This window comes from Crocuta crocuta, unplaced genomic scaffold (genome assembly GCF_008692635.1).
Source record: "Crocuta crocuta isolate KB4526 unplaced genomic scaffold, BGI_CrCroc_1.0 scaffold3, whole genome shotgun sequence".
Taxonomy (NCBI): domain Eukaryota; kingdom Metazoa; phylum Chordata; class Mammalia; order Carnivora; family Hyaenidae; genus Crocuta; species Crocuta crocuta.
Genome location: NW_027529934.1, coordinates 1,654,955 through 1,680,892, shown reverse-complemented (window position 1 = coordinate 1,680,892; position 25,938 = coordinate 1,654,955). Strand labels below are relative to the sequence as shown.

The following is a 25,938-nucleotide window of genomic DNA, read 5'->3' as shown; positions in this document are numbered from 1 at the left end:
TCACTGGGGAACCTCCAAAATTCAGAGCTGGGAGTGAAATGATCCAAAGAATGTTTTCAAAACATGGCTCCTGCTGTGTCGAAGCAGGATTTGAGGTGGTCTGGGAGGGCCTGGAGAGAGGATGTGGGCTCAGGTCCTTGGAGAACGGAAGGCTCTGCACACCAGGAGCAACAGGAGGAATGGAATGGAGAAAACACACACATGCATAACTGAATTGAGAAGGGTGAGGGAAGGGGTATGCAGAAATGAGACCAAAATGCTGGGCCTGCGTGATAGGACTGATTTAAAAAAAAAGGCAGAGAAGAGCTGGTAGGTGAGGAAGTTGGGCATTCAAATCCATGTTCTTTACTGATTGGCTAATTTATCTGCAGTGACTTCATTATGCTGCTAGAATTTAACCAAAACAGTAAGGCTTAAATGGTGGAAATAACCGAATATGTGTAAAATCTTCAGCAAAGGACAGTGCCCATACCCTCATTTTATATAATTATGTGCTTATTTATTTTTGAGAGAGAGAAACAGAGTGTGAGTGGGGAGGGTCAGAGAGAGAGAGGGAGACACAGAATCCAAAGCATCTCCGGGCTCTGAGCTGTCAGCACAGAGCCTGACGTGGGGCCCCAACTCACAAGCTGCGAGATCATGACCTAGGCTGAAGTAGGACGCTTAATCAACTGAGCTACCCAGGCGCCCCCATGCTGTCATGATATTTAATGAAGCTCCAAAAATGTCCATTGGCTCCTAGCACATGCTAAAAGTTTGGGGAGCAAGTCTGGATTTGTGCATATCCAAGCATCTTAGCCCGATGCAGGGCTTCAGACCTGGCCCCTGCGCACTTTTCCAGTCTCCTTTCTCACTGGCCTCCATCCATGCCCCGTGCCCCAGGGCTCAACCAGTTGCTTTGGCTTGGGAGTCTTCCTCTCCCCTTCCACTGCCATACCCTCAACCCCATTTATCCTTCAAAACTCTCTGGACATGCTGCACACCCTGCCCACCTCCACTCACCGCCCCTTCCCCCTGTCTAAATTGCATCCTGACCACACTGAGTCTCATTTATCTACTCATGTAGACATTGGTCTTATCAGGCAACGTGTCTCAGTGCTAGCACCACACCTAACACCAGAGAGACGCTCAGTAAATGTTTGTGGAATAAATGAATGAACAAAGAGATCGAATTCGGCCATTAGTCTGAAGTGATTATCTGAAAGCCCATTCAGTTTCGCATTAATACTTGAACTGCTTTTGGTTCCAAAGAGGGCACATGGCCTGCAGTTTCTAAGCAGGAGAGCATATACTGCTGCTGATGAAACCACCACGTGCTAAATGGGGCTCACTTTTATCATTCTGACACCTCCACCCACCTGTTGTAACGAGACCAGGAGGAGCAGGACTGACCCAAGTGCAAGATGGGGGTGAGGGTGGTCCACACTAATGCATTGTTATTAGAGAATTTCAAAATATTACAATATCAACTGAAAGTTGGACTATCTCTGTTGACACCATGGGCTGGCACTTCTAATGTCTGTGGTAAAATACTCCTTCCTCCTCAGAGGCTCTTCTGCTTTCTTCCCCAGAGAGCCCCTGTGAACCCCACTGGGGAGCAGCCCAGGGTTTCAAGAGTGCCTGTCAGGGCAAAGTAGAGACTAATAATCTGCTCTTTCTATAAGCTTGGGTCCCTCAGAACTTCCTTTTCCTCCTCATATTGATGGCCATGTCACAGTGACCTTCCCAGGGCCAACCAAGCCTGTCACTTCTCAGGTTTTCTGCCTTCCTCTTTTCAGATTCAGGGAGGCATCCAGGGGGTTGAGTGGCTCAGAAAGAGCCTCTCTGAGTGGAGTTGAAATCTAACTTTTAGAAAAGAAATAGAGGGCTGTCGTGGAACCAGGATCTCTGCCTGTGTATGTATGCTGGATGAGAGTCTACCTCTGGTCTTCCATTTACGAGTGTGCGTACAAATCGTAGACCCCACTCAGTGAAAACATCTTTCTGAAACTCCTCCCCATGTGCTGAATGAGGCTGAAAAATATTTCAAAAGCTATAGAAGCTATGACAATTTGAAAACTTTTGCCAGAGAAAATGTTGCTAATTTTGCATCAGAATTAATGTAATTGGATACCCTGTCTTGGCAAACCGAATTAGCAGTTTGAAAGCTCTGGTGATACCAGTGGATCACTCAGAAAGACTGAGGTGGTCAGTGTCTCCCTTGCCCTTAAGGCAGCTGTCAGAGCGAGCACCCAGTTGGTGGGCTGCTCTGACCTTTCCCCTGGAACCTGGGAGCAGAGCAGCATCTGCAACGAGAGGTTACCACACCTGTGCTGTGCCCAAGAGTGGAGGGACCAGTCATAAATAAGGAGCTCCACTGCCTACGGGATAAAACCCAAGGATGCTTTGCATAATGGGGTCTTGTTACACCCCAGCTTCTTCTCTTCATATCACCCCACCACCATCCTTGAATTCTAGGAGCCAGCTGTGCTGAGAGACTTGCAGTTCGTCAGATGAGATTTGTCCTCTCAACGGTCCAGCCTTGGCCATACCATTCCCTTTGCCTGGACTTTTCCATTTCCCCCAGCTCCCTCATTTACTGGCTAGTTCAAGAACAAGTTCTGGCATCTTCTCATGCAGGAGGGCTTGCTTCACTCAGTTCCCCAAATGGAGTCAGTTAAATGCAGACTTTGTTTCCAGATACTTCTATCACAGCTAAATAACCTCAACTGACCTCTAGCTCACATTGTCCTTGTGCTTGCCTTCTGTACCTTTGGAGATGCTATTTCTATGGTCAGGAACACCTTCCCAATTGCTTCCTTCTGTCCTCAGCGTTGCCCCTCCAGCAGAATTCTCTGGGGATGGTTTCTTCTCTCATCACAAGACTGATTATGTTTTGATAAACACTGGTCTTAATAGTCCCTGATAGCTACCACCAGGTCCACTGTTCAGTCATAATGGCATGGTGAAGCTGAATCAGAAACCTGGAGGAGTTTACCACTTGGGCCTTTTCTATTAACAACAACACTATCAACAGAAGACTAGAGTCCAGTGATTTCTGATTGCTATTTCTTAGACAAATTTGTCAAGGTAGGTACATACCTTATCAAACAGCTAAATAGAAGTTGAATGTTGTTGTTTTTCTCTCTAAACTCAACATATCCACCAGTGCTTAGATTAATTTTTTTCTCTCCTCTTAGGGTAATTTTGACTGTCTTGCAGGCCCAGTGATTCAGGGCAAGACGCCCAGGGCTCTTGGCTTGTCCAAGGTATCATGGCAGACACTCAAGACTTGGCTGTTCAAAGCCCTAGTGAAGGCGCTGTTTCTTCTTCCTGACATTTGGCCAGCCCCACCTTAGCCATCTCTCTTCATGAAAAATAATGACCTTGCTAATTTCAAGGCTGAAAATTACCTTTTTATCTACATACTATTTCTTAATCTTTCCTCCTTCAAGTGAGAAAAGAGAAAAAATTAATAAAAGTCATCTTTTTTCCTAGTATCTGTAAAATCTGTATCTAGCCTATGATTATTTCTTCTCAACTAGAAAAAAAGTTCATTTATCAACTTAGTTACTAATTTCTTCAATTAACTACACCTTCTTTTTTATTTTTTTAACTGGTACCCAGTTAGCATAAAGTACTTCTTGGCTAAGCCTGTTCTTTTATATTCTGTTTCATAAAGGCATCATATTCTTTTTCTTAACATTTTTAGAATAGTTGAACATAGCCAGCCTTTTGCAAAACTGGGCATCCAGTGGTTACTCACAGACTAATCTAGAAACTCACAGATGGGAATGAGATAATGGTGCCTATAAGAATCCTGGGAAGGTTAAAAAAATCTACCTGCTTATCCTCCTTTCACCCCACTTCACCCCTGAGCATAACTAAACCTAGGAAAATGTAATTTTAAAAAAGCTGTTTTGATGATTCTAATATGCCCCTTGATTGAGAGAATCACAGTCATGGGGCACCAGGGTGGCTTAGTCAGTTAAGTGTCCAACTTCAGCTCAGGTCATGAGCTCGCGGTTTGTGGGTTGGACCCCTGGTGTTGGGCTCTGTGCTCACAGCTCAGAGCCTGGAGCCTGCTTCACATTCTGTGTCTCCCTCTCTCTCTGCCCCTCCCCTGCATGTGCTCTCTCTTTCTCTCTCAAAAGTAAACATTAAGAAAAAAAGATTAAAAAAAGAGAATCATGATCATGATGGAGGTAGGCAGGGCCCACATGAGGATTGTTGATTTCACACATGAATTACACTGGGGAGCAGAAGACTTGGTGGTTAGATGTGATGGTTCTGGAGGCTTCTGGAAGAGTTACATTTTGTTTTGAGTTGCATCTCGAATAATAAAAACATAGCTACAACTGACAAGTGTTGAGCAAGCCCATACTGTATGGAGCACTTCATATATGTCATTACATTTAAACCTCATCAAGGATGGTATTATCCCCTTTTTGTACAGATGGGGAAGTGGAGCTCAGAGAGATCAAGCGCTTTGCACAGAGTCACACAGCAAATAAGTAGCAGAGCTGACATTTAATCCTTTAGTCAGTGTGACTCCAGAGCTTTGACTGCTATGATGTGTCAGATTTAGTGGGAGGGAAGCAGCAGGGATTTGGAGTGTGGAGGTACGACAGGAAGATGATTTCTACCTGATCAAAATCTTTGCGGGAGACAGATACCTGGGCTTCTAAGAAGTCCTCAAAGTCAATTATGGATGTCACCATTAGGCTGGAAAAATTGTCTTTCTACTCTAGGAAGATGAGAAAGGCCAAGTTTTATCATCATAAATAGACCTGGTTTATTATCACCCACTTCCATTTTCTATCTAATTCCATAATCATAATCCATAATCATAGTCATTTCTTAGAGATCGGAGGAACTTTAGAGCCCATGAAGCCCTGTTTCTTGTCGACTCCCTCATCTGGCAGGTTTATTTATACAAAGAAAGGCAGCAACAGCGTCAGGCTGAGTCAAGCTGAGCCACCACCGCATCCAAGCACAATGCGGCCCGTGGCCCAGAGTGGCAATAGCGAGACCAGCGCTGCGCCTCCGCCCCCTTCCCTCCATGGTTTTTCTGCTCTCCAGGGGTCACTGGGTTCCCAGGGCTCCCCTGGACTGCCATCCGACAGCCCTCCCCAAGCAGTCCTGGACGCCTGTCACCCGCTGCGGAAAGCAAAGTGTGAAGAGTGAGGAGGGGGGAACCATGGATGTGAAGAGGAGGCTCCACCTGGAGCTGAGGAACCAGACTCCCACAGCTGTTTGGAAAACCTGTCCCGGACAATGACAGATCAAATGATGGGAATACTGCGGGCTGAACAATTGAATTTGTGAACTTAGTGTTGCTCAGTGTCATAAATGCAGTTTCACATCTCCTCCAGATACCTAAGTGGAAAAAGCTTGAGCTTAGCGACAATGGCATCTTTGGAGGTCTGGACAAATTAGCAGAAAACCTTTCAAATCTCACACATCTGAACCACAGTGGCAATATATCGCAAGATGTCAGCACCGTGGAATCTTTGAAAAAGTGGGAATGTCTGAAAAGCTCGCATCTGGTTAACTGGGGTTACTAGTCGGAATGTTTAGGAAGGTAGTATCTTCTCCAGCTGACCTACCTACATGGCTGTGGCCAAGAGGCTCAAAGGCGGAAGAGGGGTGAGGGTAAAGATGAAGTGAGTGGAGAGGGAGAAGAATTTGGACATGGATGGATGAGGTGATAAAGATGAGGAGGATGAGGAGGAAGAAGAGTAAGAAAGCAGGAAAGGGAAAAGAGGAAAAGAGGAACTGATGATGAATGAGAAGATGATTAAGACCCAAACAACCTGCAAGGAAAAAACTGGTATTGGTTGGATTGCTCACTGGTAGCGGTTTAAATAATAATAATAAAGGGTAGCTGTGATACCAGCCACAAACACTCACTCAGAGAGCCAAAGGATAGTTCCTGTCACATTCTACCTTCCTTCATTTGGTCCCTCTTCAAAATCCACCATCAAGCTTGCAGACTTCACTCCAACAAAAGTGTGAGCACTCTTAGGTCTTTGTGTAAGATTCTTTTTTTATTTATTTATTTGTGTGTGTGTGTGAGAGAGAGAGACACTGTGAGCAGGGGAGGGTCAGAGAGAGAGGGAGATACAGAAACTAAAATAGGCTCCAGGCTCTGAGCTGGCAGTCAGCACAGAGCCTGACACGGGGCTCAAACCCACAAACTGTGAGATCATAACCTGAGCCAAAGTTGGACGCTTAACCAACTGAGCCACCCAGGCACCCCATTGGTGTAAGATTCTTGCTGTAGCATGGGTCGCTGTGGTTGGTGAGTCAATTGTCAGTGGCTGCTAGTTATATCGAGACTGTAATAACATTTTGACTTTCTGTATGACAAAGAAGGCTTACAAATAAGATCTTAACATAAAAAAAGGACAGTTTCCCACAGTAAAGAATTAACTGGCCCAAAATATCAGTGATGCTAAGGCTGAGAAATCCTGGTATAAATGTTTAGGGTATGGACTTTGTATCCAGATTGCCCAGGTTTAAATCCAGCTCTGTACTTAGTAGCTGTGTGTCCTTGGCCAAGTTACTTAAACTTTCTGTAGCCCATCTGCAAATAAGGGTAACCGTAGCCCTTCCTTCTAGGGCTGCTAAAGAGATTTAAGTGAGTCAGTATAGTTGAGGCACTGGAGCAGTGTCTGGCACACAGCAGACGTGTGTAGAGAGGCGTCTGGTGCCGTGGGGAGTGGGTTCCCAAGCCAGCCCGCCTGCATGTGAATCCTCCATCTGCCACTTACCAGCTGTGTGACTTTGGGCAAATCACTTAAACATTCTTGACTCAGAGTCATCTATAAAATGCAAATAATAATAGTATCTACCATTAAGGTAAATCATGTATGCAAAATGATTAGAATGATGATTTGTACATCATAAAAGCAGTGTAAGTTCCAGTTGTTATTATGACTCTTGGTATTTCTTTATTAGATACATATTCAGGCCTCCTGTGCACAAAGGGGGGAAATCACTTGCCTCACAGCTATCAGACAGCAGAGTCAAGATTAGGACCACTGACCAAGGACAGGATAGCTCTGTCCGGTATGAGAGTTCAGACTCTACTCCTTGGCATTCTGTGTGGTAGAAAGCTGGGTGGGGGATGACCATTTAGGGTAATTATTACTTTGGAGGCAATGTGGAGAGAGGCGCTATGACCCTACACTGTCACTTAGCAACCAAATAATTCCAGTTTTGACTTTGAACAACCAAGATACGGCTGGTTTCCAGTGAGGAAAATCACCAGATGCTAGAAGTACCAAGACGAGAGTTGTCAACAATGGAGAAAGGGATTTTAATTTTTTTCTATTACTATTATTGGAAGAGGTATTTCTTTAAAAGGCATTTTGTGCAGTCAGTATGCTATTCCAATTTAATTCACCATGGTGATCATAGGTCCCTTTGAAAAGTTTTCTTTTAGGTAGTTGCTTTGAGATGTAGAAGAAAAATAAAGTTTGAGCTTTTTGTGAGCTTATAACTTTAGGAGTAGACATAACTACTCTTGGAAAATGAGCCCAGTTAAGGTTAACACACATTTGCTGAAATGGCTTTAAAAATTACGTGTTATTTTAAATGGCTTTGTTAATTGGGTTCTCTTTGATGACTCATATTGGAGAAATATAAACTTAGGGCTCTTGTTATCAAGTAAAGCAAGACATGGGTTTGCAAACCTGCAAGCCAGTACCTTGTTAGCCAGATGTTAACTGTAACTAGGTGGTTGTCTCTTTGCAATCAAGAACTCAGCAAGCACAAAATAAGGAAAAATAGCAAATTATTCGGAGACCTTTCCAACCTGTGTCTGACCTTCTTGATTCATTTGCAGAAGTAATTGCCTGTGGAAATTGCTGTGCTTTTATCTGTAGTGCTATTAAAACACTGGTTGGAATGAGGTGGCACAGACTGCTTGGTTAATGGGTTACCGTGGAGTGGGAGCCGTTGTTTCATTCGACAGATGAGAAGTAGCTGAAAATAACCTCTGTCTCCCCTGTAAGAATTTTGCTTGTTAAGTGACATTCACCAACACAGCAGAGTTTCAGCATGGTATAGGAATTTGTGCTATTCTTAGCAAGATATTAAGTGAGGTTTTTCAGGCTTTTCTTGTTAGAAAGTAGGGAATGTATGAGGGTTTTATATTCCCTGATTTCAGGGAATCTTTCTCTGCTCAGGGGAATAGCTGTCCGGCTTGAGGAGGAATTGAGGACATAGAGCTGGTAGGACATTCAGAGCTGAGTATAGTCCTTTGTCCCATGCGTCATGTTGCCACTAAGCTGTGGGATCATTCCCTCATTCTGTCGTGGCTTCACTGTCATTGCTCTTTCTCATGAGATAAGCTTAGCTGCCTTCATGGCCTCATCCTGCTTCTCAGTATATGGTCCAGTATTTTTTCTCCCTCCGACCATCTTCCTCTCTTGGAGTGGAGCATTGACAATCCCTGTGGTATAAAGCAGCATGTCTGAAACTTTAAGATGCCTCAGAATCACCTGGAGAGTTTGAAAAGGTACAAATTCCTGGGTCTCACCCCCAGAGATTTTGATCCAGTAGATGTGAAGGGGGTGTGAGAATTTGCATTTCTACCAACTGCCCAAGCATGTAATCCTTCTGGTTTGAGACCACAGTTTGTGAAGCCTTTGTGTGATGTTATAATAGTATATTACATTGAGTGATTTATAATAGTAAATACATGTTTGGTGTTCCTCTCTGTTTCTGGCACTGAGCTCCTAAAACCCTTGGAATTTCTGTGTTGAAAGCAATAAAGTGTCCCTAGTTATGTTAATGAAGTGACTTTTGGAAGCACTTAAGGATCTGTGTTGGTTACCTGGAGAGCTAATCAGGTGATTAGAAGGATGGAACTTTGAGCCCCTCCCCTCTGTTACCTCTCAACCTCCTTCCCCCTCCACCTTCCCAGGAGGGAAGAGGGGGTGGAGTTCATTCACCAATGGCCTGTGATTTAATCAATCTTGCCAATGTAAAGAAGCCTCCATAAGAACCTAAAAGGAGAAGGTTTGGAGAGTTTCCACGTTCGTGAACCAGACGCTTCCAAGTACCATGCCAGGCCCCAAACTCCAGGAGGACAGACGCTCTTTGCTCAGGGTCTTGCCCTGTGTATCTCTTCATCTGGCTGTTGATTTCTATCCTTTAATATCCTTTGTAATAAACCAGTAATCTAATGAATAAACGGGTTTCCTGAGTTCTGTCAGCTGCTCTAGCAAATTAACCTAACCCAAGGAGGGGTTCGTGGGAACCATTGTCAGAAGTATGGGTAGCAATCTGGACTTGCAAATGGCATCTAACGTGGGGGCGATCTTGTGGGACCGAGCCCTTGGCCTGTGGAATCTGATGCTGCCTCCCATAGGTAGTCTCACAATGGAGTTGAAGTGTAGGACACCCAGCTGGTGTCAGACAAATGGCTGTGGGGTGTAGAAAAGACCCACCCACACTGTAAATCTTGTACTATTGAACCTGAGGGAACTCCCCTCTTTGGGACAGTCTCTTCAATAGCACTTCCTGAGCACCCACTGAATGCAGAAGATGTTCCTGAAGGGACCACCACAGTTCCTGCCCTCCAGAAAGTCTTCTGTTTAAAGAAAAACACAAGCCTACATATCACAGTAGGATGTAGCCACTCAGAGACAAGGGCCAAGGGGACCAGAGTCCAGGGGTGATGAATGGAAGGATGTTAGTTAACACTGGGTGTGTCAAGAAAGAAAACTAAGATTTATTTTGGATCTCTCCCATGCCAGCATTGTGGTTGGCATTTGTTGTGTTAATTCAGAGTCTTCACTGAAAGGAGGAGATTGTGCTCTCTTTCATGAATGAGGGACCTGAGACTCTTATGACTTGAATTGGTGGTGTCCAGGCCAAGGGCAGACCACCCGGAGATGAGCCACTTTGGCTGAAGATTATTTTGAGCATGAGGCATGAGCATGAGCCCTGGGGGCTCAAGAGAAGCTTTTTCCCTTCCCTTAACTACATAAGAGAATCTAAAGTGGAGGTGTCTCTCAGAATAAGAGGTTTTAGTAGAGATAAATTATATCTGAGTGATTCATCCATATGGCAGGGGAAACATCAAATTACCAAATATCTGCCCTTCTTATATCCCTGTGAAGTGCATTCCTTTCCTCTGGAGTCCCAGACCGCTGCTCCTTTCTTCTTAGTTCAAGATGACATCTATACCTCATTTTGCCTGACTGTCTTTGAAATTGCCATGTCTATGTGGATTCCATGTGTGTATGCTCTTAAATTTGATTTTTCTCCTGTCAGTCTGTCTTATGTCAATTTGATTCTTGGTCTGGCTTGAAGGACCATGAAGGGGACAGAAATTTTTGCTCCCTGACAGTGGCAGGGCCAGAAGGGTTCAGAGACCAAGTTATTTTCACTATACCATATTGCTTCCTAACACAGCACATGACACGCCTGAGTATTCAGTTAATGCTTGTTGAATGAAGACATCAGATGATTAAGTTAATGAAGGAATGTTTCCATGAAAAGATGACTCTAGAGATGGTCCTTTAACCATCCTGCTATTAATTACTGTTATTATCCATTGAGCATTTATTATGTACCAGGTACGATGATAAGCATTTTATATATACTATCCCACTTGTTAAAAAAATAAACTGTAAGGCAATTATTAACTCCTTTCTATACAAAGATATTTAAAGAGGAGGAGGAATGATTACCCTAAGGTTGGTAGTTGGAACCAGGTTTCCAAATTGCAGCTTTTTGTCTCCAGAGTACAGGTTTCTCCTACACCGGATTGATCTGCTAGCATGACAGTTTCTTTTTCATCTTCCCTTTGTTACCACTCATTTCTCCCCAGACAATGAGACAGATTCATAGTATAGATTTCAAATCACAGGAAATAAGATTTTTAAACTTAGTTGCCAGTTACCATGCCAATATAAACATTATCCTCACACCCACTTATCATTATCACATTAGAATAAGCAATAACAGCAGCAAAGACCAGAAATACTGCACGAACAAAATTAGATGTGTTGCTGTCATGTGGGCCAGATGATATGGAATAAGGACTTCGGTCTGGTTCCCAGGCCTTCCTCCCTACTACTCCCTCTGCCTTCCTGCAAGCTTAGTTCTTCATTCTTTTCCAATCTCTGAATAGCTTCATTCAGAATCACTGAATAGTATCTCAGCTGATGTGTCAAAGTTCTTGGCATTTAGGGATTTTGAGATTCCTTTGAAGGCCTCTGTTTTTGCATGATGAGCTTGATTTAAATCATCTCTCTCTGGACTCCAGTATATTCCTCTAATGATGAATTTTGAGTCCATCTATGCAATTAAAAGATAATAGTTCCCATTCAGGCTGATGTCCCAGGTTACCGTCTTAGCAAAATGCTGTCTGATGTGTGTGTTCTGACATTTGACTCCAGGACAATAACTGAAAGAGATGATAACATTGAAGATCTCTTTGTTCCAACTCAGTACTCTGGGTACTTTCACCCGGTGTCTCGTTTCCCCGACAACCCAGGGAAGTGAGCAGGTGTTATGTCTTTTGTCAGGCTGACAGAAATGGAGGGAAAAAGAAGTAATGTAATTTGCCTCTGGCCACACAGTTCTAAGTGGCTGAGCTGGAATTTGAACCCAAGAGAGCATAACTCAGAAGACCCTATTTTTCTGCCTTTATCAGATGATATTGTGGGTGCCGAAGTCACTGGGTTCACCTGTCAGAATTTGCTGGGCTGTGCTTCACATAGAAAGCAGCAAGTTCCATTTCTGAACTCCTCTCAGCCTTTTTTCGATTCTACTTACCGTATCTCATTACTATCTTAGAAGTGAAAGGATGTCTGTGGACTGCTTTGAGCTCTCAGTGCCAGTGTTGTGTTTGTTAATGACTTTTACCCGCAACCCACCAGTGCAGCTATATGATTTAACGAGCAGTTCATCCTAATCAGATGGCTGGCTAATGGGGAATTAAGGATCATAAGACTGGTGGTTCTATTCTAAGGAAAATTCATATAATAAGAGTCTTTTCTCTTTTTTCTTCAAAAGATAAAGAAATTAAGCCTCATTAAAATAAGCATCAGTAAGGCACAGTCTTAATGGATATTGAATTTGAGGCACTATCTGGTTCAAAAGCAGGGATTGGAAAGGGCTTCTTCTTCCTTGGTTTTTCCTGCTGGCATCTATGAGATCTGGGGGTGGTGGGGTAGCCAGGGTGGGAACAGAGTTGAAGAAGAAAAGGATGGAGAGAAGGAAGGAGGGAGGGGGAGAAAGAGAGAATGTTACAGTCCATATTCTGGAAATGGGCTTTTTATAGATAAGCAACTCTTTCCTTTTGGGTCTGTCTAAACCTACTCTAAAAAAAAAAAAGAAATTGGTTAATAATGTAACTGGCCTTGACCTTGAAGAACAAATCAAAACCAACATTTATGTCCACAGAGTTTGATAACATATTCTGAAATAAAACCTGAATTGCAAATGAAGATAGAAAATCATAGTACTGCGCTTCTCAAAGATCCCAGCAGCAGCAATATCACCTGGGAACTTGTTAGACATATATATTCTCTAGGGCCCACCCAAGACCAACCAAATCAAGAACTCTGGGGTCAAGGGCCCAGAAGTTTGCCACTTGTCCTCCAGTTATTATGACACACAATGAAACTTGGAAGCAGGTGATTTAGAGGAGTATGGCATTGGAGTCAGAGAGACCCTGAGTTCTGGCGTCCCTGCATGATGTTTCTCTGATCTTCGACTTCCATTTCCTTATCTGCCAAATAGTGTTCGTATCCTTCTTTAGGTAGTGTTGTTTTTTATTATTACTACATTGCTTTGACCTCTTGAATTGCTGGCTTTGAAGATTTGGAAACTGTTTTTCAATTTTGTGGGGGTCACCTTGTGCCAAAGCCAGCAATTCCTAATTGTCTTTGGAAACCATTAGTATTACTGTCAATAAACATGGCTAACTGAACACGCACATTTACATCTGATCACTCCTGAAACCCCACTGAAGCAACAACAAAGGAAAGATATTTTTAGGGCATGGAATCCCTAAACATAACGAGCCCAAGGGTAGGGTAACAAAAATTTGAAAGCTGGAAAGCAGCCATTGACTTGGCAGACCAAAGAGGGATGAACCCTAAGGTGACAAAGGGGATATCTAAACAATAATTTGTTTTACAGCAGAACTGCCCTAAAGACTCAGGCAGTAGTGGTAGTAAGCCATTAGAAGTGAGAGTGAAGGAGGGTTAAGAATAGGGCTGGTTGAAGGTTTGTTTGGGGGTGCCTGGGTGGTTCAGTCGGTTAAGCGTCTGACTTCAGCTCAGGTCATGATCTCATGGCTTGTGAGTTTGAGCTCCACATCAGGCTTTGTGCTGACAGCTCAGAAGCTCAGAGCCTGGAGCCTGTTTCAGATTCTGTGTCTCCCTCTTTCTCTGCCCCTCCCCCACTCATGTTCTATCAAAAATAAACATTAAAAAAAAAAAGAAAGTTTGTTTAGGAAGCATTTAGACCCCAAGATATCCTTCTTCTATGAAGCTGGGTCACTGTCCCTCCTCCACTCACAGAAGCCTTGTGTATTCTTGAGAGAGAGTTTCTGGGCTAGGAGACAGCAGGGACAGTGGAAGCAGAGATACCATAGGACACCAGGGCTTAGGGGACAGTTTACATACTGAGTGCTGAGACTTTCAAACTCCCTACTTATCTGCTGAATGCTGCGAGCATTCTCTAGACAGCAGATTGGGGACTTCCGAGGAACTCAGAAAAATCCAAAAGGACAACCCTAAAGTTGATGGCACCATGGATTCTTCAACCAAACTCCCGCCAGGTCACCCTACAATGAATTCTCACAGTTGACAACCCCACTTATACACACAAAGGCTCTTGATCTTTCTTTTCTTTTCTTTTCTTTTCTTTTCTTTTCTTTTCTTTTCTTTTCTTTTCTTTTCTTTTCTTTTCTTTCCTTTCCTTTCCTTTTCTTTTCTTTTCTTTTTTTGGATCCTCCTTTAAAATGTGAGCAGGCATCTAAGATTACCATATATTTCTAATATGAAAGGCAGGCAAACACAAATAAATGAGGAAACTAAGACCAAGCAGAGATAAGAAAACTTAAAACTATATTTATTGTTGGTATCTCAGAAAATAAAAGATATTAACATCAATGAAACAGAAGAGAATGGTATTAAAAAGCAACAATTAAAGAACCAGAAACTGAAGGAAATGGAAAGTATGATAGTAAATGAAAACTAAGTAAAAGGAATAGAAGATAAAAGTTGAAGAAATATCCCATAAAGTGATAGGAAACCAGAGAGGAAAATAAGAAATTAGATTAGTCTAGGGGTCCAACATCTGGGAAGAAAGAGTAGAAAATGAAGGGGAAGAAACCATCAGAGAAATAACCCCAGTAATTATGTAACTAAACTGTTAACTATATAACTAAACTTAGTGTCATATTTTTCAAATATACATAAATCATTGTTATACACCTTAAACTAATAAATGTTATATGTGAGTTATGTCTCAATAAAACTAGACAAAAAAAAAATTAGACTAAGAGAATCTTTTACCAATAGGACTTTGTAGGCCTACCTCCATTTTTAAGAATTCTTTTCAATTATGATGTTTTTACCTGATTTGTCTCTTGCATCAATACTTATTCCCTCTGTGTAGTCATACAGCCCATGATTTCTTAGTCTTTTTCTGTATTTGGCATACAAGGGGAAAAGAAAGATGTCAGAGATGTCAGTGTGGCTGTATCCTTATCAGTTCATCTTCCATGACCAACATGTCCCCATCATTGCCAAATGGAGTGGCCATGTGATAAGAGCTAAAAAAGGCCTAATAACCTTCTGCTGGGAATCAAGAGTATAGAAACAAGAATGGGTGTGAGAGTAGCATCTTCTTTAAATTCTGTTTTATTTATTTATTTATTTATTTTTATTTCTAGGAGAGAAAGAGAGACAACGTGAGCAGGGGAGGGTCAGAGAGAGAGAGAGAGTCACAGACTGAAACAGGCTCCAGGCTCTGAGCTGGCAGTCAGCACAGAGCCCGACGCGGGGCTCGAACCCACGAACCGCGAGATCATGACCTAAGTGAAAGTCGGATGCTTAACCGACTAAGCCACCCAGGCGCCCCTTTAAATTCTGTTTTAAAACATCATTTGGAATTCTGTATGAACAGAGGTAGTTTGGATAAACCCATAAACTATCAACAGAAAGCAATGATTGTTAAATTATTACAAAAAAGAAAAATGACTCATTAGTCCTTTAGCTCTAACGTTTGATATACCTGCAGACATAGCTTTTTTTTTTTTTTATTACATTTTTTAGACTTTTTGAGTTTAGGAGTAAATTATGCTCTGTAAGCTTGTTTATTAGTAGTTGGGGTGCATTTTCCAACAGGAGTAATTTTGTGAATAATTACCAACTTCCTAGAGAAGCCCACAAGACCGTTTAACCCACTGCGTATTAAAAGCATGTGAGTGACGTCCTAACAGCTCTGCAGAAGCCAGTCACTCAGAATGCCAGAGACACCCTGCTAATACAGGGGTGGGGTCTTCACTCGCCTTTGTTAGCCGGCAGATGAGGTCCTGCTTCTGCTTCAAGATCCTAGAGTAGACATCCAGAAGACACAGAGATGCAAGATGGCCAGTGGCTCTAGATGGGGGATGCTAAGGAGACCTGGGAGCTAGAGAGAAGGTTAAGCATAAACAAAGAATAACCAGGAACTTAGGACCTGAGGCCTGTTAAACATACTTCTTATTTCCAAACTCACTTCTGCAGTGTCTCTTCTGTTCTACTGAAGATCCTTGAGATTGGGTTACCTACTTTACTTTCTTTTCCATTCCCCATAATTTGTTGCTTCTAACTAGGGTTTCCCTCTATCTTGGGTTCATAAAATAGAACAGTCTCTCAATTTTCCTTCTCCCTTGGCTTTTGAGAAACTGTGAAGAATTTTATTTTAAGTGATTAAAAAAAGCTGACTAGAAATAAAAAGTGTCCTTATTATGCTTATTCTTCCATCACCCCATCCACCATTGTTGCCACCCTGCATGTTTACTTTTTTCTTTGCTCTTCCCTTCCCCTCCTTTCCTTTCCCTTCCCCTCCTCTGCCCCTCCCCTCCTCTTCCCTCCCCCCCCTTTTCTCTCCTTTCTTCTCCTCTCCTCTCTTTCTCTTCTCTTCTTCTCTTCTTTTCTTTTCACTTTGATCTGCTGGAGGCAAGGAAGGAAGGAAGGAAGGAAGTGAAGTAACCCAAGAAAATTCCCTTGAAATCAAGGCCATAAATTTCCAGATTGAAAACCTAGTGCAGTAGATGAGACCTGAGCCAATAATCAGCAAAAGGCACACCATTATGAATTTTCAGAACATTGTGGAAAAAGAATTTCTTGACAGAAAAAGTAGGTTCAGTATGAAGGATAAAGGATCTGAATGCTTTTGACTTCTCAACAGAAAGAGAAGACAAGGGAGAGGTGCTTCTATCAAGAAATGAGAGAAATGATTTCTCATCTAGAATTCTCCCCCTAGCTTAGGTATAATTGAGTATAAGAGTAAACATTAGGTCTCAAAATTTTTGCTCTCATACACCCTTTCTCAGAACACTAATAAAGGATGCCTTCTACCAACAAAAGTGAGTAAATTAAGAATGTGGAAGATCTGGGATACAGGAATCAGAGGATCTAATTCAAATAAGTGCACTACTTCCCAGAATGCTTGGGGCAGAGATACTCATGGCTGGTGATGGAACAGTTTAGAAGACTCCAGAAGAGATTTTTTAACTTCTTTTTTTAAAGTTTATTTATTTTGAAAGGGAGAGAGAGAGAGAGAGAGAGAACGAGCGAGTGAGAGAGTGCAAGCGCAAGCATAGAAGGGTCAGAGAGAAAGAATTTCAAGCAGCCTGTGTTCTGCCAGCACAGAGCCTGACATAGGGCTTGAACTCAAAAACCATGAGATTTTGACCTGACCTGAAACCAAGAGTCAGACACTTAACCTATGAGCCACCCAGGTGCCCCCAGGAGAGATTTCTTTATGGAAATGAAATTAATAGGCTGACTAATATATTTTAATACATTAAGAAGAAACTTTATCTGTGGTAGAATTTGGAGTCAAATTAGAGATAAGTATATTAAGCAAATGAAAAGAGCATTATTAACTATAGGGAAAAGGAAAACACTGTAGAAAAGGGAAAGTAACCTGAATATACTACATGGCTTTGCTGTGAATATCATTCATCTAGTTACAATAATTCAGCACAGATTATTATGGAGCCAAGATGATGATATAACTATGTTGGAGGAGGGGCATTGGGAAGAAGTGTGGGAAAGGAGTGTGAGATTGTAGTAGAGTATAGGTAAGGAGCTAAATTCTAAGAGGACAGTGGATTAATTCCCAAAACTGAAATATCAGGACATGGTGGTTTGAGAATGACATTCAACAATGAAACTCAATAGCAAAATAATCAGCTAACACAATAAAAAATGGGTGCTTCTTACAGGAGCCCAATTTAAATGAAGAGTTAATTCTATGCAGAAGATGTACAAATGGACATGAATCCCATGAAAAAATGCTCAACGTCATGAGTCATTAGAGAAATGTAAATCAAAACCACATGATACACTTGGCACACACAAGAATGTCGATAATCAAAAGCCAGACATGAGGGGCTCCTGGGTTGCTCAGTCGGTTGAGCGTCCGACTTCAGCTCAGGTCATGATCTCGCGGTTCGTGGGTTCGAGCCTCACATCGGGTTCTGTGCTGACAGCTTGGAGCCTCAAGCTTGTTTCATCCGCTGTGTCTCCCTCTCTCTCTGTCCCTCCCCCACTCGTGCTCTGCCTCTGTCTCAAAAATAAATAAAACAAACAAAAAATTTTAAAAACTGGAAAAAAATGGGTGCTTCTGCACAATGGGAAAGTGGGTGAAAAGAAGGGTCTAGGGGAGTAAATATTTTAAAAGATGTTTTGAACACTTAACTCTTTTGACTATGTATGTGTGTATGAATACAAAAATAAACATGAAAATTTAAAAAGAAGAAACAAAAATTTTTGCCACCCTTCCCCTAAATTCCATGCAGCTAGTTGTAATTAAGGGCCAGAGAATACTGTTTTTATTTCCTTGGGTGGGACCCAGGGCTCTTGCTATGATACAGAGTTAACTCTAAACTGCACAAAGACAGGGCACCTGGGTGGCTCAGTTGGTTAAGTGTCTGACTCTTGACTGCAGCTCAAGTCACCATCTCATTGTTTGTGAGGTTAAGCCCTGAGTTGGGCTCAGTGCTGACAGCATGGAGTCTGCTTGGGATTCTCTCTGTCTCCCTCTCTGTGCCCCTCCCCTGCTCACCACACACACGTTCTCTCTTTCTCTCTCTCTCTCTCTCTCCCCCCCCCAAAATAAAGAAACTTAAAAAATAAAACTGCTCAAAGAGAGAAAGAAACCTGCTCTTACCCAAATCAGCATTTTGCTTTGGGATTGGGAAAGGTCTTTCCCACCATTGAGGGACCCAGCTAAATCACATTCAGAGTCATCCACAGCACCCTCTGAGCTGTGAGGTTCTTTTATGCAGAGACATTCCAATCTCCCTCTCTTCCCACATCCCATCTCTTCCTACATCACAATCATATATCTATTCAAGTGAAAACAGGACTTAGATGCCCTCTTTCACAGTTAGGCTCTGAGTATGTAAGGCATAATGCTTTATATAGATATATTAATAAATAAAATGTGTGCATGAAAAATGTATAACCTCACTTCATAAAATTAGAAAAGGGGCATTGAGAGCAGAATTATCCATTTTTAATAGTAATAATGTTTCTGATAGCAATAATAATTGAATAAGGCCCTCCTGAGGACCTTCAGCCTTCTAGAATGTCTCAGAAGCAGACTGGCGTGAGAGCAGCCCTGGGCTGTAAATGATAGATGTGGCATTGTTGCCTTAATTGGCCAGCACACTGGTGTCTCAGACCTGCGCCTTGTTCTCAAATCATGGACAAGAGAGCTATTCTTACCATATTGATTTGGTGTAACTATATTTTTAAGCTCAAAATTAAATTAATTTTCTAGCAACCATCCCGAGAAAGCACCTCTTACTCTTCATGCATGCCCTTTGGTTCATTGTGGGCCAGAAAACAGAGCTGAGCCGGGACTGCCATACAGGCTTATTAAGTTAGACTCAGACTCACTGGGAGCAAGGCAGCTAGCCCAGGCCCTGAGAGGCCGGTTTTGAGCCTACTCAGTGATGCAGGAGGCAGGAAGCAGGAGACTTGACCCTGTTGTGTATGAGGTTATTTATGAGCTTATAAAGGCTGTGTCTGCATTATTCAGGCTTTGACTACTTTTGCTTTTATCTGGCTTCCTTGTTCAGATTGATATCACTCTCTGGTACCTTTCTAGAGCTGGCAGCACTTTTTCCTTCCCAACCTAATTTGTAGTTCTTTTCAGGTGGAACTTGATTCTCAGTTTCTTAGGCAGTCATATCTAGCCCTGGTGGACAAATTAACTGAAAATTTCCTTCCCTTACATCCATATCCATGCTTTCTCTCTTATTTTTCCCTTAAGTTTTTGGCTAAGTCTGAGTAAGATCATTTGAAAGAAATTATTGTGGCCTTTCCATGCAATGGGATGGCATTCATCAATAAAATGGAAGGAACCATTGCTATGTGCAACAACATGGACGCATCTCAAGGGCATTTTGCTAAGGCCAATCTCAAAAAGTCACGTACATGATTCCATTTATATAATGTTTTTGAAATGGCAGAATTATAAAAAAGGAAAAGAGATTATTGGTGGCTGAAGGAGGAGCACAAGAGAGGTCTCTGCAGTGATGGGAGAGTTTTTGTATTCTGTGTGGTGCTGGTTACATGCACCTACATGTGTGATAAAATGACACAGAATTCTACGGATACTTCATAGCAGTGTAAATCTTCTGGTTTTGACATTGTTGTCTAGTTCCATAAGATTTCACCAGTGGAGAAACTGGCTGAGGGGTATACAAGAGCTCTCTGTACTATATCTTTACAGCTTTCTGTGAATTTATATTTATTTCATAATAAAATGCTATTTTTTTTCTTGAAAAGAGGAATGAGGTATGCATAACGAACAATATGGATGAATCTCAATTATGCAGAGGGTAAGAAACTAGTCAAAAAAGAATACAGAAAAAAATATAGACAAAGTAGACTATGCCAAAACTAAACACTTTTATGCTGCAAATAATGCCATCAAGAAAATGAAAAGAAATTGACATGGTGTGAGAAAATACTTGCAAATGATATATCTGATAAAGGATTTGTATCCAGAATATATAAAGAACATTTACAACTCCATAATAAAAAGACAAACAACCCAACTGAGAAACAGGCAAGATTTTAATGGACATTTTCTCCAAAGCATAGATAAGAATGACCAATAACCACATGAAAGGATGCTCAGCATCATTAGCCATCAGGGAAATGCACATCAAAACTACAATGAGATAGCAACTCTCACTCACTAGGATGGCAGTAATCAAAAAGACAGATGGGGCACCTGGGTGGCTCAGTTACTTAAGTGTCCAACTCTCGATTTCAGCTCAGGTCCCAGGGTCATGGGATTGAGCACCGTGATGGGCCCCTGGAGGCTGCTTAAGATTCTCTCTCTCTCCTTTTGCCCCTCTCCCCTACTTGTGCGCTCTCGCGCTCTCTCTCGCTCTCTCTCTCTCTCGCTCTCTCTCAACAAAGCAAAACAAGGTGNTTTTGCCCCTCTCCCCTACTTGTGCGCTCTCTCTCTCTCTCTCTCTCTCTCTCTCTCTCTCTCTCTCTCAACAAAGCAAAACAAGGTATTGGGAACTCTCATATACTGCTGTTGGGAATGGAACATAGTGTAGCTGGGAAACAGTTCCTCAAAATGTTTAACTTAGTTACCAGATAACCCAGCAATTCTACCCCTGGGCATATGCCCAAGGGAACTGAAAACACACTTATATAAAAGTTTGCACATGAGTGTTCATAACAGCATTGTTCATGATAGCCAAAAGGTAAATGACCCAGATGCCCATGAACTGATGAATGGATAAATGAAATGTGGATTGCCAATATCATTGAATTTTAATTATTCAACAATAAAAAGGAATGAAGTACCAATACATATTGCAACATGGATGAACCTTGTAAACATTGTGTTACATGAAAGGAGCCAGCCATATATATTCATATATTATATGATTTAATTTATTTGAGAGGTCCAGAGCAGGCAAATCTATACAGACAGAAAGCAGATTACTGGTTGACTAGGGCTGAGGGATTGGGAGGGAAATGTGGAATGACTGATTATGGGTATGGTGTTTCTTTGGGAGAGGGATGAAAATATTCTAAATATAGATGTAGTGATTGCACAACTCTGTAAATATAATCAGAGCCATTGAATTGTATATTTTAAATGGATATATTTTAGAGTTATGAATTATTAGATATAATTTTATTTAGATAATAAAATGTTTAAAAAGAATACATATTGTATGATTACATTTATGGAAAATTCTTGAGAATGCAAACTAATCTATGGTGACAGAAAATACCAGCAATCACTTAGGAATGGGAAGGATTATAAAGGTTCATGACCTGTTTTGGGAAGTGATGGAATTGTTCACTAACTTGACTGTGGTGATGGTTTTATGTGTATACATATGTCAAAACTTATCAGATTGTATACTTTAAAAGTCCAGTTTATTATATGTCAACAATAACTCAACTTTAAAAAAAAAAGCAGAGCAAAAACATATGTGAACCTCACAAATAATATACTTATTAATTTTTAAAAAATAATTTGGCAACTATTTATTGGGTACTAGTATAGTGTTAGCTCCCAGGGATACAATGGCAAGGAAAAGATGGGTCCAGCCTTCAACCCATACAGGCACAAACAGAGAAAGAAGCATATAGTTGCAAAATGGTTTGTATACCATTTCAAGCTGTATAGAAATATGCCTAGGGAGTCATGGTCACCTTCACGGGGAGGCTTCCTAGAAGTGGTGGCACTTGAGCTCAGCCTTCAAGGGCAAATGGGAGTAAGAGGTACAAGGTGGGGTTTAATGATGATGTAATGGTCCTCCTTCCTGATACTAATGTAGGGGGAACAGTAAGAACACATACTATGTACTTGTTATATCTCAGAGAAGACCTGATTTTATTTTTGCTATATTAAAGCCATGCTATTTTCCCCAGGAGCCACATCACAGTCAATTGTTGTATTTACATGTACCTTAACAATAAGTGTGAAGCAAAGATATAAATAACATCCTTCATCGTACTTGGCAGACTTGCTATTATTTAGTTATTCGTGATAATGGATTCAGGGTGTGTCTTTCCACTCCACCATTTCCTGTGTGAAAGCCAGGACTGAATGCCTCCTTCACTATCCTGCCCTTGGCAGGTAGTGTAGTACTTGGCACATAGTGGGGCTTGAAAAAAATTACTTTGCCAATAGGTTAGGAATTGGGCTTAATCAGAATAATGTATTTGATTGGTAGCTTCAGGCATGGCTCAAACTTTTCAAGTTTCTTCTGCAAAGGTCAGGACAGTCTGCCCTGGGGAGGGCAGCTCTGGCCATTGGCCTGCTCTGGGAAAGTTGAGCATTCTTGGGCCCTGATTCAAGGACCACTAATGTGTTGTCTCTCCTTCTCTTCCTGCTTAAGCACTTCTCTATGCCACTATCTTCGGGAACGTGACAACCATTTTCCAGCAGATGTATGCCAACACCAACCGGTACCATGAGATGCTCAACAGTGTTCGGGACTTCCTGAAGCTCTACCAGGTGCCAAAGGGCTTGAGTGAGCGAGTCATGGATTATATCGTGTCCACCTGGTCCATGTCCAGAGGCATCGATACAGAGAAGGTAAGGAGGACAAGTTCAGGTAGGCCCTGTGTGTCGGCTTTCCCAGGGAGACCTGAGGCTCTCCTAGGGCAGTGGTTCTCAAACCTGGCTGTGCATCAGAATGTTGGGTAGCTTGGGGTTCCCACATCGTACCTCCAGAGGTTTTGATGGCTTCCAGCTCAGCTTTGCTCAAGGACCAGCAATTAAGAGATTCAGAGCCTTTATTTAAGATACTAGAAAGACCGCATGTATCTCCTAAAGAAGAGAGGAGCTAGAAGACTAACTTACATGATGATGAGACTCAGGACCGTCCAGAGTGAGGTCATCTGGATGACCTTGGGCTCCAAGATGGCACAGCGCTGTCACTGATTCTATCTTTATTCACATCAGTTAGAAATCTCTCTAAGNGTGATTTAGAAGACAAATTTATAGAAAATGGATCAAGAAGATGTGGTTTCTCTATACAATGGAATACAACAAGGGAATGAGAAAACAATGAAATCTGGTCATGTGTAGCAACATGCATGGAATTTGGGGTGTTATGATGAGCGAAATAAGTCAGGCAGAGAAGGACAGCTACCATATGTTTGCACGTATAGGAGGATTAGGAGGAACTTAACGGAGGACCAAGGGGGAGAAGAAGGGGGGAAATAGTTGGGGAGAGGGAGGGGGGCAAACCATGAGAGACTCTTGAATGCTGAAAACAAACTAAGGACTGATGGGTGTTGGGGGGGAGGGGATATGGGCATGAAGGAGGGCACTTGTGGGGATGAGCATGGGGTGTTATATGGAAACCAACTTGACAATAAACTATTTGTAAAAAAATAAGTAAATAAATAAATAAGTTTAAAAAATCTCTCTAAGGCTAAGGTATCCGTTTTCCCATCTGTAAAATGGAAACAGCAATAAATCCCTATTATTCTCTAAGAGTTGCATTATTCTAGATGCATTTCAATAGAGTGAAGAAAATTTGGTGGCTGGGAAGAATAGAGAAAAGGTACAGAGGGTTTCTATTCATTTAGGAATTATCTCCTGTGTATATTTTCTATAAGCAAAAATGTAATCCTGCATCCATTTTTCTCTGCTTCTGAGTGTTTCCAGCCACACTTCTCCTTTCACTGCCAATCTCTAAGTACTCAGGGAATTCGGACTCCTTTCACTGTTGGAATAAGAAAAACAGAAAGATAATGTTGTTGCAGAAATATAACAAATTTAAAGCCAAATTCAGCTGGCTTTGGAACAGCTATCCTTGCTCCTATTCTTCCTCAGTTAGAATAGTTAGTTGAAAGTTGACGGTTTTAAAGGAAAATTTGAACTCAATTTTACGGATTCCAACTTAAAAGGAATGATCATTCAGTTTTGTTGAAGATCTGCCATAATCACAACAGTAACATAATAAGCACACCACCATAGCATCAGGTACCACCATGTCTTGAACACACGTTAAGAAAAGATACTTATGGGGCACCTGGGTGGCTCAGTCTGTTGAACGTCCGACTTTGGCTCAGATCATGATCTTGCAATTGAGTTCGAGCCCCGCATCAGACTCTGTGCTGACGGCTTAGAGCCTGGAGCCTGCTTTGGATTCTGTCTCCCTCTCTCTCTGCCCCTCCACCGCTCGTGCACTGTCTCTCTCTGTCTCAAAAATAAATATTAGAAACATTTTTAAAAAATTTAAAAAAAAGAAAAGATACTGGGGCACCTGGGTAGTTCAGTTAGCTTAGCATCCAGCTTTTTTGTTTTAAATATTTTTTAACAGTTATTCATTTTTGAGAGACAGGGGACAAGCAGGGGAGGGGCAGAGAGGGAGACACAGAATGTGAAGCAGAGTCCAGGCTCTGAGCTGTCAGTACAAATCCTGACGTGGGACTCAAACCTGTGAACCATGAGATCATAACCTGAGCCAAAGTCCAAGGGTTAAACATCTGACTCTTGATCTCAAGTCAGGCCCTGATCTCAGAGTCACGAGTTTAAGCCCCATGTTGGGCTCTGTACTGAGAGTGAAGCCTACCTTTAAAAAGAAAAAAAGTGTGGTGCCTGGGTGGCTCAGTCGGTTAAGCGTCCGACTTTGGCTCAGGCCATGATCTCGCGGTTTGTGGGTTTGAGCCCCGTGTCCGTTTCTGTGCTGATAGCTCAGAGCCTGGAGCCTGTTTCAGATTCTGTGTCCCCCTCTCTCTCTGACCCTCCCCTGCTTGCTCGCTGTCTCTGTCTGTGTCTCTCTCTCAGAAATAAATAAAACAAAAAAATTTTTTAAAATAAAAAGGAAAAAAAGAACAACAAATATCTACCGCACTTCCCATGTGTCTGGCCTTGCATTTGTGCATCAGTTATGCTCTATAGCAACTCTGGGAGGGAGCTACTGTTATTTCTACCCAAGAGATGAGGACACAGAGGCCCAATTAGTCTTGTTAACTGCCTCTGGTCATAGAGTTAAGAATGGCAAAGTCAGAATTTGAATACAGTTTTTGTCTGATTTGGAAGCTTTTTCTACTTTTTTTTTTTTTTGAACTGTAAAGCTCATTTTATTTTTTTTCTACTTTTTTTTTTTAATTTAAAACTGTAATGGAGGGAAGAAGGATGAGAAGAAGAGTTCAGATGAAGTTGCCCTCATTTCTCACCCAGGCAGGGCATCGGTTGGGTGGGTCTTAGTCTCTGGCTTTGCCAACCACCTGCCCTAACCGCCCCTGTTGTTTTTGCTTCATTCAGTGAGGCACTTACGTTCTGTGGGTGCCTGGCAGCTGATGGAGCAGAAAGGAACTTTGATCTCTCAGCCCTGGGGCTCCTTTCCCAGGGGCCAGGATGGCTCTGTAAATCTGGTTGTCTGGAAAGAAGCCCTTCCCCACCTGACTGCAGGGCTGGGTTGGGCGGCTGCCCATGGGAGATGGCGCCTAGTCAGCGTTAGTCTTTCTTGCCCTTCCCTGCCAACTCCCTTTCCTGGGAGGCTTTGCGATTTGCGGCAGGTCCTGATCCGAGTGGAAGGGGAAATACTGAGGCAACTCACTGCAGAACCCAGCCTGGCCTGAGTGCCCCTGCCAGGAAGTGAACAGTTCTTTTGGTGGACAGTTGTTGGGGAGGGGTCCAGTCTTGTGGTCCCAAGCCTGTCCCTGGTTCCCCTCCCCTGCATCCTGGGTCAGA

At 42.2% G+C, this 25,938-nt stretch overlaps 1 protein-coding gene across 2 annotated transcripts in view; it reads left to right on the top strand.

The window, feature by feature from the left end:
• KCNH1 (potassium voltage-gated channel subfamily H member 1) overlaps positions 1-25,938 on the top strand; it is a 383,179-nt gene that overhangs the window by 235,312 nt on the left and 121,929 nt on the right. For both annotated transcript variants that reach the window (XM_077763101.1, XM_077763100.1), the window contains exon 8: positions 22,625-22,824. In XM_077763101.1, the coding sequence (XP_077619227.1) occupies positions 22,625-22,824 (200 nt within the window). The remainder of the gene's footprint in view (positions 1-22,624; positions 22,825-25,938) is intronic.